The sequence below is a fragment of the Pholis gunnellus genome (assembly GCF_910591455.1).
Source record: "Pholis gunnellus genome assembly, chromosome: 17".
Taxonomy (NCBI): domain Eukaryota; kingdom Metazoa; phylum Chordata; class Actinopteri; order Perciformes; family Pholidae; genus Pholis; species Pholis gunnellus.
Genome location: NC_136544.1, coordinates 14201771 through 14219489, shown reverse-complemented (window position 1 = coordinate 14219489; position 17719 = coordinate 14201771). Strand labels below are relative to the sequence as shown.

Here is a 17719-nt window from a genome sequence, read left to right as displayed (position 1 = left end):
TGCAATGTAAGGGTAAAGAAAAACGTTTATATGCGTTTCTGCCCAAAAGAGGGTCCAGCAACCACATTGGAAAGCCAGACAAAATTAGTGGAAGTTTAAAAAAAGGACAATAGCTTTATTTTAACAAGCATCTTAATAGACAATACAGATGTTTATTTAAGGGGAGACACCCCAGGTGAATAAGGTAAAAATGTTTGACTGACATATGTCATCATGAAACTTCCCGAGTTGGTTGTTTATATTAAGGCAATACATTTCTTTTTATTACAAGTTTTCAGAAACATTATTTTAAATATGCAAATTATGCATTACCTTAATAAATATGTGCTAATTTGCAAAAAAAGAAAAAAGAAGCCAGGTTAAAAATTCATGTTTCATTTTGTTGACATGTTAGAGGGTAAGGTTTTTACATCACTCTATAAATCAGAAAATACTGTCAACAGCCATAAAAAAAAAACACACATTTTCACCATGTTTTTAAGGAATAAGATGTTCTACAAATCATACTATGAAGGATATATGAACAAACCCGTCTTTAGAAAAAAGTGGAAACTTTGGTGTATGTAAGTCCGAAGTGGAGATTTCTGGTTCTCTGTATGAGAGACATGTATTGTAAAATGTCATACATTTTAACAGACAATACAGGTGAACAGGGCAAAACATTTTCTGAAATTCCATTTGAAAATATGCAAATGAGACATTATCTATTGCTAACTTTTGGTGAATTTAGGAGAAAGTGAAGTGAAATAAACACCTAAATGTGTTTTTGGGATGTTTTTGTTTCCACTAGTCTGAAATCAGACACGTTATGGAAGCAAAATAGCCCGAATTCTCAAAATTGATCAGTGCATGATAAACAATGTTTTTGCCCGGGGGTGTCTCTCCTTAACTGAGACGTCCCCTTCAGGCTTCCCAAAACATGAAGCGTGGCTGAGTCAAACGACTAATGAAACATTCCTTTACACGTCCACTACTATATAAAAATGTATAAAATCAAGTATTTTTTTACTGAAGATAACAATGCAGCCCCATTCATAAACTGGGTATACTGTTCCCTAAGGGATGAAATACAGATTAAGAACAGATATTGTGGGCACTTACCAAGCCGAGCCCAACAACATTAGTTCAGTAAAGTCTGTTGCGTTCATTCTCCCTCCGTCACCAGTCCTATCTGTCTGCAGCCCTCGACCACAATACAGCATGAACAAACAAAACCTGGGCGTGGTTTATGTACAAACACAGAAAAGCAACACGGGTAAGAACGACAAACACTATACAGCAGTCGTGTGTAGTGCAGAGAAAATAAGATCTTCTTCAGCATGGACATCCGTTGAAGCAGCCGCTGTCTATCACAGGCCGGGGAGGTTGATTGTGTCAAGGAGGAACAATGGTGACGCGATTGCGGTTGATTAAATGAGGCCTCCAGTCTGTTGTTGAAACACGTCAATTGTATCTTCATCTTCCATTTCCAACTGTTCAGGGAAAGAAAAAAGAAGTTACACAAGCACGCGTCACATGACTTTGATAAGCCTGAAGTTATGTGCATTTCATACACAGTTGGTCTGCATCTTCCAAGATAAATTGGGTTCATTAGGCAAACGTTGTACAGTGAGAGGAGATATATTGTAGAGAGAGAGAGAGGAGAGGAGATGTTGCAGTTACATGTTATGAGCCTCAGGGCTGAGATCGAGCTCTATTCAAGCTTAAATTTGTCGTTTGCATCGGCAAAATGGCTTCATTGAAACATTAAGCCAGGCTTGCACAGCATTGCAATAAAATGGCATAACATGCAAGTTGTGCGTACTCCAGCCTTTAACTGCAGCAAGTATGTTTCCATTTAAGGTGTCACATACTATCACATAAGTACTTCATTTCTATAGCGTATTTAACAGCGCAGAGGGTAGAAAGGGAATATCAAAAACCCAGAGCACCAGTTCGAGCTTCCCCATGAAAGGGTCTGAAATACCTTTCTGGATAAGTGCACGGCGCTTATTCAGTCTGTTTTGGGTATTGACTCATTGTCTCTTACCTGCGATGGTGTGTCCGTCTCATTCACTGGCTGTCCGTCAAACCTGAACCTGATTTGCCTCATTGAAAGTCCCTGGAGAGACAAACGCATACAACGATTGCTGTAAATCAAAAGACTCATTATTCCCATTCCATGTTATGAATTGTAAAAACAGACGGTGCTGATCAGGTGACTTTGACCAACTCTATGTTAGCACGACCATCAGTGAGCAAGACTTCTACCAACAATCGATCATTCATCCTGTAGCACATTTCATTTACATTTAGAGAAAAACACAAAATACCTCCACCCAATTTATGTATTTTAAAACGGTATCTGTCATGTTGTTTATAGTTGATTGCATACAGCACAAGCAGAGCGTTTCATGGACATCTCTAGATATTATATTCATAACATTTTAAAGCATGTATTTCTTTGTATTAAGTGCTGAAGTTTAAAGGCAATAGAAGAGTATTGCTGTACCGTCTCCTGCAGTAAAACACAAATAAAGGAATATTGAAAAACATCTGCTTCTCACGGTAGTTTTAAAAAATGAGCTGCCTGACAAACGCGTCTCTTTTCTGGCCGTCTAAGGAACAGACAACGCAGAGTTTCCATTCCTCAAGAGAGTTAAACCTCATCTGACTTTCAGATGCAGAATAATATCAGAGGCTGCTGAAATAGATGCTTCAGAATGTAAAAGTTATCAAACCTCAACATTGTTTTCGTAGCCATGCGATCACTCTCGTAGATCTCGTAGCAGAACTGGATCATAGCCAATAAACTATGAACAATACCTCTTTGAGGACACAAATGACCATGATGAATAACTCCTTAGTGTGTCTCTTCTGGCTTTTATTTAAGTCTGACCTTTCCGCAGACTGCAATGTCTCTACATGGCTTGTATGTGACGCGTCTGTTGGACAAAACTTGAATTTCTCAAAAGGCCAGCGTTCGGTAGTTAGTTAGTTATGTCTTCTTAACACGACTAAACATGTGCATCCTTCAGAGAGGTTGCTTTGAGCCATCAATTCAATTCAAATAAGTATTTCCATATGATGTCAAAGCAGCACACACTTAGCAACATTGCTCTCCTCAGCCTCGCTCCACGCCGTCCAAACATTTTGGAAAGACGACGACAAGGCTTCTGCTACAGTTTGCCAAAAAACATCAAACTCTGGTTAACCTTTTACTGGCAGACATGTTGACATGTCAGAGCAGGAAAAGCTCAATAACTTGAATAATAGCTGCATTACATTTAGGTGTTCCAGTTCTAGGTCCCCAGTATTGTGAATACCGGTGCAACTAATATTATTAATGAGGGGACATCGGGAGTTTTGTCAAAAAACCTGCAAGAGGGTCTTTAGGTGTCATTTACCCAACATATTCTAAAAAATGAAACCGAGTGGATGTATTTCATGCAGTGGGTGTGAGTAATAGTGGAGGTGCTGCTCCTCTTGACTCCATAAAGATTAAAAAGCAAGCTAAATAATAAAGGAAAAAGACACTATAAGGTATGTAACATTTTCTTAGTGGCTGATATGAAGCTAAACATCACAACAAGCACACATTGGAGGGTGAATATCAAAGCTAACCTTCATTAAAGATCTTAAATAACTAAGTGGCAGTACACACAAGAGAACACTCACTGGCTGTATGTGGTCCAGTACAATGCAGTGATTTGTTACCACTAGTTTAGGAAATAAACCTGTGACATCATCCTGAATGGTCACGATCAATCAGCTATGGTTGCTGTGTGCAGATATTGAGCAACCGCCCACCTGTCTGTCGCAGTAGGCCTTCATGAGTTTGATGAGCGCCGTGTGTCTTTTGATCTTGAACTGCACTATCGATCCATCCTGACCCGCCACCTTCAGGTTGATGTGTTCGTTGCTTTCTGTCTTGACCGATTCCTGATTGATAAAGAAAGAGAGAGAAAAAAACAAAAGTTAACACGGCCATGCAGGGAACCAGAGCGGATTAATCAGATTATTGTCTTATATATATGCAGATTTGATCCACGACAAACACGGTTCATTTCCGGGTTACAGCTTCACAGATGTAAAGAACTGCATGTTTCTCTTCTTGTTCCAGAGCTGCAATCTTAAATCATCTTTACGTCGTTGTTGTTGACATTTAGGGTGATTGATTGATTAGTAATAACAGATGAAACATCAACAGTGAATGAAGAGCAACAGGTAACAGGTGTAACATGTCATTAAGGTATGTAGAGTAGTATGAGTCTATTTATACTGTGAGACAATAGAGCTTTGAGATCCGGTTTGACTTATAAACCTTCTCCTCAGGCAGATGTCTCTTTAGTACCGTTGACTCTTAAGCCGTTACTGACAATGTTCCAAATATCATTAAATATAAAAGATTTTTGCATTAATGTGATGAAATTATTAATCCACTTATGTATTTTAGTAAACATTTTATATCTGACATTGTTGTGAGTGCCACAACAAGTTTTGATGGCCTGGGGCATGTGAAATTGTATCATCGGCAAAACAAATGGACATTAAAGTATTGATTAGGATACTACAGAGTTATTTAGGTATAAAGTAAACAGAAATGGAACAAAGATGGACCCCTTCCTGATGGTAAGCTGGCTTGACAGAGAACCATTATGGATGCTATGTTGTCTTTATCACTTTAATGTTGCAGCTGGTAAAGGTGGAGCTCTGCTGGGAAACCTGATCCATAACAGCATATCATTATTTATTAGTTGTTGTATTGTATTTCATATTGATGATCTGAATCTACAAAGTAACTAATGTGTCAAACAAATGGAGTAAACAGTATATTTCCCTCTGAGATGTAGTAGAGTAGAAATAGAAAGTGAACACACACACACACATGCTATTAACATCAAAAGTCTCTCTCTCGCACACTAGTAAATAAACTGAGCCACCGAGGATGACACGCGCTGGTTGGCTGTGTGATCAAGCAGAAAGCGAGACGCGCGCCTGTGAATGCGCGTTCACAAACCTTCCGGTCTATCAAAGTAGGTACAGCTAGTAGTTCAAATTTAGCTCTCAACTTTATCAATGCAAAACAGAACATGTGGACATTTCCCCATGTGCCCCTATGACACAGGTCTGGTGGAATAAAAGAGTATTTTTGACACAATGTGAAGATACTCACCTTTGGTTTTTCATCAGCCATGGTCACTCTTTTGGCGCTTCTCTACACTGCCACACAAAGAATACGGGTGCGCGCACGTACTCGCTCCCGTTTAAACTATTCCAACCAAGCGTGCGCGGTCACGCGCCAGTGCGCGTCCACAGTGCCGGGCTCTGATTGGCTACACCGGATCACGAGGATGAAAGCGCGGTCTGGGCATGGGCGGGAGAGTCCCAATGCGCGTGACAGGAGCACTCAGCGCCACGTGCACGCGCACAACTATGTTTTTTCCTTTTGTTGTCAGGATTGTGTCGGTTCAGTTAACCCACAACACGCACCTCCTCACACTACTGACCTCTCCTCAGTCCTCCGCCAGCATCACTAGACAGTACATTACACTTACTGCACTTATTCTTCTTTCTTCTTTTTAACTCTATAAATCCCAGCGGCCATCTTGTTTTTCTCTCTGATGATGAAGATGCGCTTCTTTATTAAATTATTTCATATATATATAGATATAAGACTGTGTACTTGCATGTAAATCAAATCAAAACACTGATTCTTAATCTAGTGAAAACGTGTATGTTTGTGCATGGATAACAGAACATATTTAGCCAATTCATTAATTGATTTCCTGTATGTGAACCAGATGTATTGGTCATATGTTGTTCATTTAAGTATGTATGTCTTATATACAGTCCATGGTCGGGATAAAACCACATAATAATGAGCCATATACAAAGCAGATGTAAAGACCACCGTACAGTCAGGCAGGAGAACGGCCAGCTCCTAGCGTGACGTCATCACCACTGCGCGGTGAGGGGCCTTCGAATGAATGAGTGAGGCGCGCGAGAGGACCTGTAGTTCATGTGGTGGAGTGTTTACAGCTGAATAGTTGTTCATTTATAATATATTGTGTCTATAATACCGTTCTCTGATGGAGGAGGTAGACGTGGAGCCGGCGGTCACAGTGAGTAGCCCGCAGTAGATGAATCCTCTCTCTTTTCTCCCTCTGAATAGCATTGCTAACTAGCTTAACTGTATCGCAACAACACAACTAATCAAGCTACGTTGAATTATTAAATAAACAGAGAAAGTCCCATAACGTGTGTGAGACACAAAGGTTAATAACAGAAATTCATACGTCCTAAATGTAAAGCAGGAAGAACATAGCGGATACAATGGAGACTAGTTAGTTAGAAAGTAACTAACTAGTAGTAACTTAATTTAAGTTAATATAACGTTGTAAATTTGGCTATTTTATCATGCTTTTATGTCTTTATTCAATAATCAATGAAGGGATTTCTACAAGCTAGAACACATAATGAGTCTATATTTAATTTGAATCTTTCCGTCACCTGTTTTGATGACAAATGTCTCTTCCTTGAATGCAGAATATTCCTGCAGCCAGTGATGGGAAGCATTTGGGATTTGCATGGGGTCCAGGTGACATCCTCGTGTATGAGACCATTTACAAAGCGTCAGGTATGTGTGGATGTTGATACAAGCCCCTCTCTATGTTTCCACCCTCTCCCTCGTCCCTAATGTTGCCGTCTGTCCTTCATTTTCAGATGCTAAAGGATTTGGCTGCTCCTTCGTCCATGAAGTCAGGAAAGATGAGGATATATACTCCCCCATTTTACGCAAGCTCTTCAATGAGTCGCATCACATCTTTGTTGGCCTGCAAACGATTAAGGAGGACCTCCCCAGCAAGAACAAAAAACCCCAGTAAGGCGACGGCTCTGTTTCTGTGCATGTCACTGTGTTGCTTTTCACACAAGCCTTCGTTATAAAAGGCAGACGAAGCACCTGCAGAAAGGATTGGATATCATGATCTGTCTCCATCTTGCTCCTTAGATTCGTCAGCATCAGTAAAAACTACAGATCCGTGATACGAGCCTGTATGGAGGAGCTTCAGCAAGTCGCAGGTCAGAATTATTAAATGTAATTTTAATATTTTTAATCTTCGTTGTGAATTTTCTGAAATAATCACGTTTCTCTCTTTTTCTGCAGTTTCTACAAAAGATGCAGAAGTAGCCACGCAATATGGAAATCAGGTATGTACTGAGCCACTACATCCTTATGTGAGATGCAGACACAATGCACATACAGGATGCAATCTGTGTATGAGTTTAGAGTAGCGCTCAGCAGTAATTCAAGAACAACCTCTGCCTCTGTGTTGGTGTTACAGGTGTCCATTCTGTTGGCCATAGAACTGATCTGGAATCTGTGTGAAGTGCTGTTCATTGATGCTGCTCCTGGTTAGAGTTTGACTTTGTGCTTGTCGTTAATCTCCCTTTGTATCTCTGCAATACATTTTATAACGTGACTTTTGAGATTATGAAAGCACCCAAACAAACAGAGTGTGTGTGTGTGTGTGTGTGTGTCCTCAGCGGGTTCCCTGTTGCTCCACCTCCTAGACTGGGTAAGGCTACATAAGGCTGATGTGGATGAGAAGGCCAGAGAAGTGCTGCAAAGTGAGAGCCCTGCTGAGCACCACGACTACTGGGATGTGGTAGGTGTAGCACACACACACCATGCACACCTAGCCCTAGTTTTGAGGCTGAACTCTCGGTTATCTCATGTTTTGTATCTGTGCTGTGCAGGTGGTGAGTTATGTGCTGCAGGGCAGGTTGGAAGAAGCCAGACAGATGCTGGTGAAGCAGGCCACCCTGCAGCCTGCTGCCAGGAACATGTACAAGCTGATGGACACTTTGCTCAGCAAGATGCCATTCTACAACGTAAGATCGTCTTATTAGTTTTATTCTGCCGTGGCGAGATGATATCTGCATGTCATTTTATATTCTTGCTCGCCAGAATTATGTCACACGATGGTTTGATCTGAGCTGTAAGTGGAATTACTTTTAAAACACACTTCATGCCGAAATTACAAATATGAATGCTGGCTTTTTAATAAGCACAATTATCATTCAGGAGAATGACGCCTCTATTTACAGCATTAAAAATGTCAAACCTGTTTTTCTGCAGGAGTTGAACACTACACGCTTCGCAAAACTATAATTGATTGCAGTGCTATTGTACTAGTTTCCATTATGTTGAACATTCACATTTTTTTTTAACTCTCTATGATGATCATTAGCCTGGTGGCACCCAGACGCTGACAGAGTTTGATGTGAAGTGGAGACACTGGCATGACGAGGTGAACCGCTGCCTGCAGGACAACTCGTTCGCCAGCAATCAACACCTGGAGATCCTGTGCAAGGTCAGAGCCCTCAGTAGAACATGTCGAATGACATCTTTAGTATAAGCAATGAGAAGTCCTGTTTTAAGATATATAATCTTTACATTAACACCATTTCCCTCCTGTGTTTTGTCGTGTATTGTTAGATCCTAGTGGGGGACGAAGACACGTTGCTGGAGCACAAGGAACTCCTGAGCACCTGGTACCACTTCCTGGTCACGAGACTGCTCTTCTGCCACCCCACGGTCAAACCCACCGAGTTACATTACTATGCACAGGTACACTATACTAACTGCTGCTGCACCACTCGGCATTCATGTTCACTGCTACTGCGTGCCTGTTATTTACTGTGTCTGTCTTTGTGTGTGTGTGTGTGTGTGCGCTGCAGTCATGCATGACGATGTTTCTAGACTTGAGGAGCGTCCCAGAGCCCCTGGACAATATCTTGCTGGCTGCCTTTGAGTTTGACATCCATCAGGTCATCAAGGACTGCAGGTAACATGGCAGAATTACATCCATCTATAAATATATATCTATACTGGACATACAGTACAAGCCACATTCCTGTTTAAACTTGAACGCTTTCCTAATGTCTCCACCACGTGTCTCATCAGCATCGCTCTCAACAACTGGTGGTTTGTGGCCCATTTGACGGATCTGTTGGATCATTGCAAACTCCTCCAGTCCCACAATCTGCAGTAAGGACTCTGTTCAGCTGCGTTTGTACATTCATACAGTCTTAATCTGGAGACAACAAGACTGCACACTTTAGTCATCTAACATCTACGTGTGTGTGTGTGTGTTCAGCTTTGGCTCCAACTTGAGGGAGTTTCTCCTGTTGGAATATGCTTCTGGTCTCTTCACTCATCACAGGTACGTTTTATTTAAGTTACTAATCATCCTCATGGTGTAGAAATGACGTAGTGTATTAAATTACATTAGTCTCCGCCCTAGAAGGTGTCGGCACAGTTGGAATTTGCTTCTACAGTCGCCTCATGTTATAGGATGTTTTCATGTGTGTGTGTGTGTGTGTGTGTGTGTGTGTGTGTGTGTGTGTGTGTGTTCAGTCTGTGGCAGTTGGCCGTGGACTACTTTGACCACTGCCCAGAGTTCGGCCGTGTCTACCTGGAGCTGCAGATTGAGCGCGTTCCTTTAGACACGGAGCGCAAAGCCCTCAAGGTGCTCCGGATCTGTGAGCAGAGGCAAATGTCCGAGCAAGGTAGCTCTTCTTTCATAGTATCCGCCTGTCTTACCCAAAACGTTAATGTAGCTGTGATAGCGAGTTAAACCTTTTTTAATTCCTGGTCGTTCTCCAGTGCGGAGTATCTGTAAGATCATGGCTATGCGGGCGCTGAGGAACAACAGACTGGGCTCTGCTCTCTCCTGGAGCATCAGGGCCAAAGATGCCGCCTTTGCCACGCTCATTTCAGAGAGGTTAGTCCCCCGAACAACACTTCTTCTGCAAGACGTTGCCTTTTTAAAGAAACCTTTTGGCTTATTGGAGAGAGCTGTATCTTGTTTCCACCATGGACTCTGAAGAGCAGCCGTTCTGCAGGCATGTCTTAATCACGCTCTTATATCGGCCTCAAACCTCAAGTTCAGATGACTCTTGTGAGATGATATTTCTCGAGTTGATCACTCTTAAAGACAACTAAACGCTTCTTGCTTAAAGTACAGACGTACAGTGAATAAGTACATGTGGTTTGTGATTTGAGGTCTAAATTGCAGCTTGCTGGTCTCCTTGTGAAAGCACTTGAGGTTGTTTTCTTGCCAAGTGATTTTAAAAGTGTGTGTGTGTGTGTGTGTGTGTGTGTGTGTGTGTGTGTGTGTGTGTGTGTGTGTGTGTGTGTGTGTGTGTGTGTGTGTGTGTGTGTGTGTGTGTGTGTGTGTGTGTGTGTGTGTGTGTGTGTGTGTGTGTGTGTGTCAGGTTTCTACAGGATTACTGCGCCAGAGGGACCTTCTCTGATTTGGACCTGATAGACAACTTGGGTCCGGCGATGCTCCTCAGCGACAGGCTCACGTTCCTCGGTATGAACAAGGAACACTTGTAGCGCTGCTGAACTTGTGACTCAAGTGAGAGGACGTTCAGCCTCCTGGACAGCTTCCCTTATCGTCACATGAGACTCGGACACAGAGACATGTGTGCACACATAAATAAAGCTATGTGCTGCTTAATGTGACGGCATGTGACCGCGTGATAAACTGGAAGAACATCAGGGAAACTAGACAAACCAACCTATAGATACAAGTACAGTACATTTAATGACTTATTGTAACTCTGTTTCTCTACATTTAGTAAGAAATTATACAGATTTCATGACTAAATTAGCTGAAGTGTGAACAATTCATGCAGATGAAAGGTAACTTTACTGTGTGATGTAATCTATGTCAGCATTATCTTGGTAGAATTGACCTAAAAACAATGTTTATTTTCATTCCTAGGGAAGTATCGTGAGTTCCACAAGCTGTACGGAGAGAAGCGCTTCAGCGAGGCGGCCAAGCTGCTCCTCTCTTTAATGACGGCCAAGATCGCCCCCCGGAGCTTCTGGATGACTCTGCTGACCGACGCCCTGCCGCTGCTGGAGCAGAAAGAGGTCGGGACCACCGCGCACAAAACAAAGAACAAAAGAGGAACCTCGCACTGCTTGCAAAGAAGCTGTTTTGTGGACCGTTTCACCTAAAAGGTTGCTTTGTGTGTCGATTGTTCAGGTGATCTTCTCGGCGGACCAAACCCATGAGCTGATGTTCTGTTTGGAGGAGCTCACCTCCTCGCTGAACGCCTCAGACAAGCCCCCGCAGGTACGCAGCTCCTCACGCAGCCCGAATCCTGCTCAGGTGCTGATCATTGTGACGACAAAAGTGTTTCATATTTGGTCGTTTATGTCAATTTGGTGTTTGAGTTTGAATGAAGGTAAGTGAAACCAGACAAGTTATTCAAGTTTTCCCGCTTCAAGGTTAAACGAGAGAACAATTCACCCATGATGCATTAGCTTGTAATACACAAGACTCTTCTTCTACAGCTGCAATACTTCCTCCACACTTCTTATGCGAGTGTGTTTGTCCTTTCAGGAGGAAGACATAGAGCTGACCAAAGTGGAGCTACTGAGACTCGCGCTGGCCAGGAATCTGGCCATGGCGATCATCAAAGAGGGAACTGTGGAGGCATGAGTGGTGACATTATAAAGAAAAGCTCTTCCTTTGCATTTTTGTATTGTGTATATAAAGTCCAAGTAATGAAAATGTGCTGTTTGATAATAAAACTCTTTTCATAATGTTCATTATTGCCTCTCAATAAGTAAAATAACCTCAGGCGTCCGTTGAAAGTATTTATTTGTTTTCAGGTAGCGAACACATGGCACATCATACAGTATGTACAGACCTAGCGCTCTCCCAAAATCTACACGTCACATGTTCACATAACTTGTTATACAACAAAGAAAAGGTACATTACACACTATGTACAGTAAACACCTCGTCTGTACATCCCGCGTGACGAGCGGAGGACGACCAGAGGGACCTACGGGAGGATCAGCAGCACTGATTTATGAAACGTTGCTCACAGCACAGGCTCACTGCTGAACACACACTTCATCCACCTGGTGACGGATTTCCCTTTACATTTACATTTTTTTTCAGTTCACATTTTCTAGGTTCAGTGATGCACTGAAATACTAAAACGGAACAGAAAACAATAAATAAGACAAAAATACTCCCAACACTTGACATCGGTAGAGGAGTAAATAATCTTTAAAATATAAAACAAAAATATAATCACCCACTGCTAACATCACGACTGAAATGGGAACAATCACCTTTCATTTATTTTCAAAAGAAAAGACTAATCCCATGAAATAAAACCAGAGTTTGACTCAAACATAACGACATAGTTATGAATAAAAATGAACCACCTTAAGTGCAGTCGGTTCCCTTTACAGAACAAAATTAAATATTGTTGGTCCTCTACATATTTTAATAGTATAATTGATAAACAGGTACCCATGTCAAACATCTTGATGTCTGAAGTAATCAGTAGTTTTCACTAAACGGGATTCATTTTCCAGTTTAAGAAATCTCCTGGATCCTGTTTTCAAATATCTGGATATATTCAAGTATATTTTCTGCGGGCTAAACAAAGTGCTCAGCCAGAGGAATACATTAAATAAAAGCACAGCTGTTTGTATCTTAGGCTCTGCTAACTTAGATGTTAGCAATTTTGCGATACTGCAATCCATCACGTCCGTCTGGAGCTGAGCTCTGATGCATTGATTATTTATAGCACGTTAAAATCCGTTATATTCATCTTGGGGAAAATCCCTTTTAATATTTATCATAACACCATCGACCTGTAAACACCGCGGCTGTTTTACTTGCCCAGTGTGTATTTTTAGTTTGTTCGCAGCAGAAAAGTACACAAGCACCGTATTAATACAACTTTAGTTTCTGCTGTTAGCTTCTCACTGCCAGTAATAACAATGGCCGAAAAGAAAAATGAACAACTATAAGGAATGTGACGCTGTAAGGTCGAGTGCAGCTGAATTTCCCCTCCTTTCTCTCTGGGATGGATGTGCACACACACACAAACACACACACACACACACGCACACACACCTTCATGGAGCATGAACCGGTCCCCCACACCTCTATAGCTGACCCCATGTCTCTGGTGGGGGGAACTGGTCGACCTCTCCAACCTCGTTGCACAGACGGTCTCCAAGTGTGAAGGCCAGCTTGAAGCGCAGACGCACCTTCTCCTGTGAGGATACACACACACACACACGCACACAAAGATCTTTTAGCATTAAAGCTCTGTGGCGCCGACATTCTTAGTGTATTTGTGTCCTTAAGTGTGATTGTGTCACCTACCTTTGTTGGGTTGGCCAGCAACATGATCTGGGTAATGGAGGCTGGAGGCAGGATGGGGTTAAACGGAGCCAGTTCTGCTCCCGATGGAGGCAGCAGCTTCACCTTCATTGCCTGGTGGAGGATGAAAGGAGTCTGTGTATTTATGCCTTCATTAAAAAGGATGAATTTTCTACAACGTGCTTCCGTGCCGAAGGTGGCCGAGGGACAGCAGCACAAAGAGTCAAATGAACGCACAGTGGAAGGTATCAGGGGAACACGTGTCTCTACCTTTGGCACGGCAGCTTGCAGTACCACGTTGTGAACAAGCAGCGGTGCCGTGTTGAGCATGGACACCACCATTACCAACACGTCAGGCCTGCCGGGGGGACAGTCGGCGGCGAAGTTGAGGAGCATTCGAACGCCGTCCTTGTCGTAGGCCGTCACGGGCAGCACTTTACCTGAGGAGGGGACAGGCAGACATTCATCCAAATCATTTGTCCGTTAACCAGTCGAGCCCCGTCGTACCCGCCCCCCTCTGCTGTCCCCTGTTCCTTACTCGGTCTGATGGCCTCCGGAGGGACGTGCACGCTGCTCAGGGAGTCCGTGGCTCTGGCCGGGCTGCCCTGGAGGGGGAGGTGGCAGGGGGACAGAGAGCGGAACAGCGGGCTGCCCGGGGCGGAGCCCAGGCTCTGGGCCGCCTTGGCGTGGGACAGAGCGGGAGAGCCGGGAAACGTTCCCTGGAGGAGAGACGGCGAGGAGGGAGAGCCACGCCCTGGTACGAGGGGGGGTGCTGCTGCAGGCAACCCAAAGCTGCTTCCTCTGGCCGCCATCTGGATGGACAAGCTGAAAAATCACAATTGATAGATCGCTATGAGACCTTAAAGTACCTTGTACACAAAAATAAATCCTCAAAATGTCTACAAACAAGCACATAATAAGAGACAATTGTGTGGGAATGTACAGTGTTTACTCTCAAATAGTTAGAGAGCACTGACAGAGAGGCTGTAGGTGACTGTGTACCTCTTGTGATCTGAAAAGCCCATCATGGCCAGGTCTTGCAGGTCCTGCAGACTGTGTGTGGCAGCAGCGGGTTCAGCTGGAGGCACAGCTGGAGGCACAGCTGGACCAGAACACGCCACACTGCCAAACATATCCACACCTGCAGCTGGAGCCTGCAGAGGAGAAGAGGAGACAACAGGTAGTTGACCCTCTCCTGTTGACATGTTAACGAACAAAGCCGCGGTCTGGTTCAACATCTTAGATGTACCTGCAAGGAAGTCCACTGATTGGACAATTCATTCAAGCTGGGTTTTGATTGGCTGCTCAGAGAGGTAGGGGGGTCGTTCAGTCCTGGAAGAAGATACAGGCATTCGGATTTTGTTAAAGAGAGCCATGAGCCGAGCTTATTACCCAAAATGTGAAAGTGTTCCTTTAGCTCAGTGAGTCCCGATGGGGGATACGCTACCTAGAGACAGCAGCTCATCGTCGAGGAGTGAGAGGGCAGTGGAGGCCTTGTCGAGGGGGGGGTGACTCGGGCTGCTGCTCTGGCTGCCGTGGGAGCCGGCCAGGCGCTTGGGAGGAGGAGGCAGGACGGGGATGGGAGAAGCCGTGGGATTGGCAGAGACCAGATTCGAGTACTGGAAGGGAGGGGGGGCGGGCTGAGGGGGACTCGGAGTGTCGAGGCCGGCGAGGTCGATCAGTGTGTCTGTGGTGTCTGTCGAGTGAAGAGGACACATGAAGCAATCGCGCTTATTTAACAGAAACGTGAGCACATCTCTGAGACGTCGCTCACCGCTCTCGCTGGGAGCAGCTGTGGATCGAGGGTCCTCGCTGTCGCCGTTAATGTTCTGCCCCTCGACAATCTTCTTGTAGGCGTTGATGACCCTGGAGAGGTCATCGCTGGCCTGCAAGATGTCACCTGAGGAGTCAAAGGTTACAGATGGTCACACACAGCGGAAACGGTCGAGAACGGGCTTCTTCGGAGAAAGACAAAATAGCAAGCACAGCAAACCTAAATTGGTGTCATTGTCCTCCGTCTCGGTGGCCATTTTGAAAGCAGCGCGCCTCAGCTTGTCACATCGCTCGTAGAGTTCCTGGGATAAAAACGCAAAGGAGGTGCTGTACAGTTAAAACACAGCTGTGGTGTTGGCATTTGAATAATGCAAACATATAAAATAATTAGATATAAATATAAGAGACAACACTCGTAAACTGATCTTAAGCACAAACTTACGTACTCTTATTGTGTTTACATATCATTAGCATTGAGGTGGAAACTGAGACGTTGGTTAATGTGACTGTCCCTCGTAAATAAATAAATCATGTTAGGATGCTGACTGCACAGAGAGTTTTAGGACATGAATACATTACTCCTACATCTGGAAAAGTTGTGTTTTCCCTGTTTAGAAGGAAATGGTCCAGTTTCTTCCTTGTAGGTTAAAGATCTGATGTGTGTATGTGAGTGTGTGAATACACGGACACACGCACCTTAATGATATCCCTGTCTGAGTCGGTGGAGCTGTCTCTGTTGTATTGTGACAGCATCTCCGTGAGCAGCTTGACATTGATGTTCACCTCCTCCAGCGTGTGGATACGCTTTGTCACCTTATGCACTCGAGCCTCATCCTGTTAAAAACAACAAGACACAATGTCACTGTGCACCACACATAGACACGGTCACGTCAGCTACAACAAATATTATACAATGTTAAATAAATTCAATGCAACGGTTTCAGCGAGAAATACAGCTCTTACCTCTTTCACCATGTTTTTGATTAGTCTGTTGGCTTCCTGGAGGTCTTCTGGATTTTTACTCCGGAGAAGCTCAGCAAGCAGCTAAACACACACAAACACACATACACACCGACCTCCTTCACTACTAAATGGACAGCACTAGTTTCACCGACAACAAATGATTCTGCTAAACTGTTGGTGGCGATGCCCTTCATTTTCATGTAATAAACTCTAATTATTCAGAGAGGAGCGTTGTTTTCTTTGCTCGTTCCTTTCCTCCGGCCTCTCACCTTGCCCATGTCCTCGTTGTCAAACACCGGATGTTTCGGTCGAGTCGGAGGAGAGGGAATCAGAGTCCTGTCCAGCGGTAACTCGGGGTCATGCGTCACGAGGCCTGGTGAGGAGAGCGAGGATAATAAGATGTTGTTTCACACGCGTCATGTGACCCGCCTGACTGATCTCAACACACCCTGTCTCCTCAGCGTCTGGTAGGCTTCGCCGATCTTGGTTTCATTTGGAAAAGCCACCGTCCAGCTGTACAGCATCTCCACAATCTTCAGCTTCACCTTCTCAGGTGCACTGTCACCCATGTACTGGGAAAAACAAGAGGAAAAAAAGAGGCTGGATGGTAGCACATACAGTCAGCATACATTTCAGATAAACTAATTATGAGGCTGCTTACCTTTGGAGACACAACTTTAATCAGCTCGTTCAAAAATCTGTATTTTCCGACTTCATTATGAAACCTTCTGCCGCAGTTCTTCATACATGCCTCCAATACCTGTAGACAACATCGTTAAGATGAAGACAGCTTTGAGGGAGACTAACAAAAAGGTGCTTGTTGATATTAAGGTGAATCATTTCTTACTGTCAGAGCCTGCAGAGCTTCCCATTCTTGTGGCGAGTGTATTTTGTGGACGAGCAGAGTCACAGCTATCTGAGGACTGCAACAAGAAATTCCAGATGAGAGACTTTTTTTTTTCTTTTTTCTAGAGGTGACTAAAGAAAGATAATCACAGACATACCCTTCCAGCTCCTTGTTGATCTGATCACAGAAGCCTATGATGTACTCCCAGTCCTCCTGTCTGTTTGTCGGATGGGTGGCTTTATCTGTCAGAGAGAGACATTTACACTAACTTACACAAGTGTGTTTGAGGAGCACTATGTGCATGCACAACACATCCTATTGTGATCAAACGTTACAATGCAGCAATTGTCATCCTCGTAATTAATGATAGAGTGCTCATTGTATTGGCAGTGCTGCTCACTGCTGTCCAACAAACAGCAGCAAGTATTTAACTGTGCTGAGGGACAACTATCTTCTGTAAACAATCAGTGCACACAGACTGAGCTGTCACTGATAAACGTGACCCATGCAGTGTGTATTAAGGCTCTCCACCCATCCTGCCAGTGATGCAGACTGTGAACCAGCAGGACCCTCTATCGGCTCCCTCCAGCAAGCTGGAAAGCGGCTATCAGCGCGTGCTAACAGCTTCCTTACATCACCGATTTAACGTTACTGCCCCGTATCCAGCTAATTACCCACATTATTTAATTCATAAAATGAGATTAATCACTCACTGAGCCAGGATTCAAGCGACTCCCCTTCCTGGTACGCCATAGCACTAACAACATCGCGTGATGTCACCACCAGCGTGTGCGCGAGAGTCCAACATTATTGATCAGAATTATAAAAAAAAAAAATAAGAAACAATGTGTACCGTTGTAAAAAAAAAATCACATTAGTGTTCAGTTTTAAATCTACCGAATGAAACTCTGATTTTGAATTCAACTTTTTTTTCTGAAGG

The 17719-nt window shown here is 43.7% G+C and overlaps 3 protein-coding genes across 3 annotated transcripts; 1 reads left to right on the top strand and 2 right to left on the bottom strand.

The window, feature by feature from the left end:
• Positions 1-94: 94 nt before the first annotated feature.
• LOC306709767 (small ubiquitin-related modifier 2-like) lies at positions 95-5208 on the bottom strand. The gene is made up of 4 exons (XM_079178041.1): positions 5156-5208; positions 3790-3921; positions 2030-2101; positions 95-1472 (listed from the first exon to the last, which is right to left on the bottom strand). Exons 1-4 carry the CDS (start codon positions 5174-5176, stop codon positions 1410-1412), a joined length of 288 nt encoding a protein of 95 aa, XP_079034167.1. The 5' UTR covers positions 5177-5208; the 3' UTR covers positions 95-1409.
• A 762-nt stretch (positions 5209-5970) lies between these two features.
• Positions 5971-11561, top strand: nup85 (nucleoporin 85). Its single transcript, XM_079178046.1, has 19 exons — positions 5971-6104; positions 6529-6619; positions 6706-6862; positions 6992-7062; positions 7148-7191; positions 7326-7395; positions 7528-7649; positions 7741-7875; positions 8235-8357; positions 8483-8614; positions 8725-8831; positions 8951-9034; positions 9144-9209; positions 9404-9555; positions 9653-9770; positions 10264-10364; positions 10779-10930; positions 11046-11135; positions 11406-11561. Exons 1-19 carry the CDS (start codon positions 6072-6074, stop codon positions 11502-11504), a joined length of 1947 nt encoding a protein of 648 aa, XP_079034172.1. The 5' UTR covers positions 5971-6071; the 3' UTR covers positions 11505-11561.
• Positions 11562-11655: 94 nt separating this feature from the next.
• On the bottom strand, positions 11656-17547 carry gga3b (golgi associated, gamma adaptin ear containing, ARF binding protein 3b). Its single transcript, XM_079177083.1, has 17 exons — positions 17493-17547; positions 16937-17021; positions 16780-16855; positions 16594-16692; positions 16381-16504; positions 16202-16305; positions 15933-16013; positions 15666-15803; positions 15190-15271; positions 14971-15096; positions 14644-14892; positions 14446-14528; positions 14199-14350; positions 13735-14021; positions 13467-13636; positions 13200-13310; positions 11656-13087 (listed from the first exon to the last, which is right to left on the bottom strand). Exons 1-17 carry the CDS (start codon positions 17530-17532, stop codon positions 12977-12979), a joined length of 2118 nt encoding a protein of 705 aa, XP_079033209.1. The 5' UTR covers positions 17533-17547; the 3' UTR covers positions 11656-12976.
• Between the last annotated feature and the right edge of the window lie 172 nt (positions 17548-17719).

Excerpts from the sequence above, each read along its gene's own strand:
- LOC306709767 (XM_079178041.1), bottom strand. The coding sequence starts at position 5,176 with ATGGCTGATGAAAAACCAAAG. Across the intron at positions 3,922-5,155 it reads TGGCTGATGAAAAACCAAAG|GAATCGGTCAAGACAGAAAG; the intron begins GTGAGTATCTTC and ends TTTATCAATCAG. Across the intron at positions 1,473-2,029 it reads AGACGGACACACCATCGCAG|TTGGAAATGGAAGATGAAGA; the intron begins GTAAGAGACAAT and ends TTCCCTGAACAG.
- nup85 (XM_079178046.1), top strand. The coding sequence starts at position 6,072 with ATGGAGGAGGTAGACGTGGAGCCGGCGGTCACA. Across the intron at positions 7,650-7,740 it reads ACCACGACTACTGGGATGTG|GTGGTGAGTTATGTGCTGCA; the intron begins GTAGGTGTAGCA and ends TGTGCTGTGCAG. Across the intron at positions 11,136-11,405 it reads CCTCAGACAAGCCCCCGCAG|GAGGAAGACATAGAGCTGAC; the intron begins GTACGCAGCTCC and ends TTGTCCTTTCAG.
- gga3b (XM_079177083.1), bottom strand. The coding sequence starts at position 17,532 with ATGGCGTACCAGGAAGGGGAGTCGCTTGAATCCTGGCTCA. Across the intron at positions 17,022-17,492 it reads GTCGCTTGAATCCTGGCTCA|ATAAAGCCACCCATCCGACA; the intron begins GTGAGTGATTAA and ends TCTCTCTGACAG. Across the intron at positions 15,804-15,932 it reads TCAAAAACATGGTGAAAGAG|GATGAGGCTCGAGTGCATAA; the intron begins GTAAGAGCTGTA and ends TGTTTTTAACAG.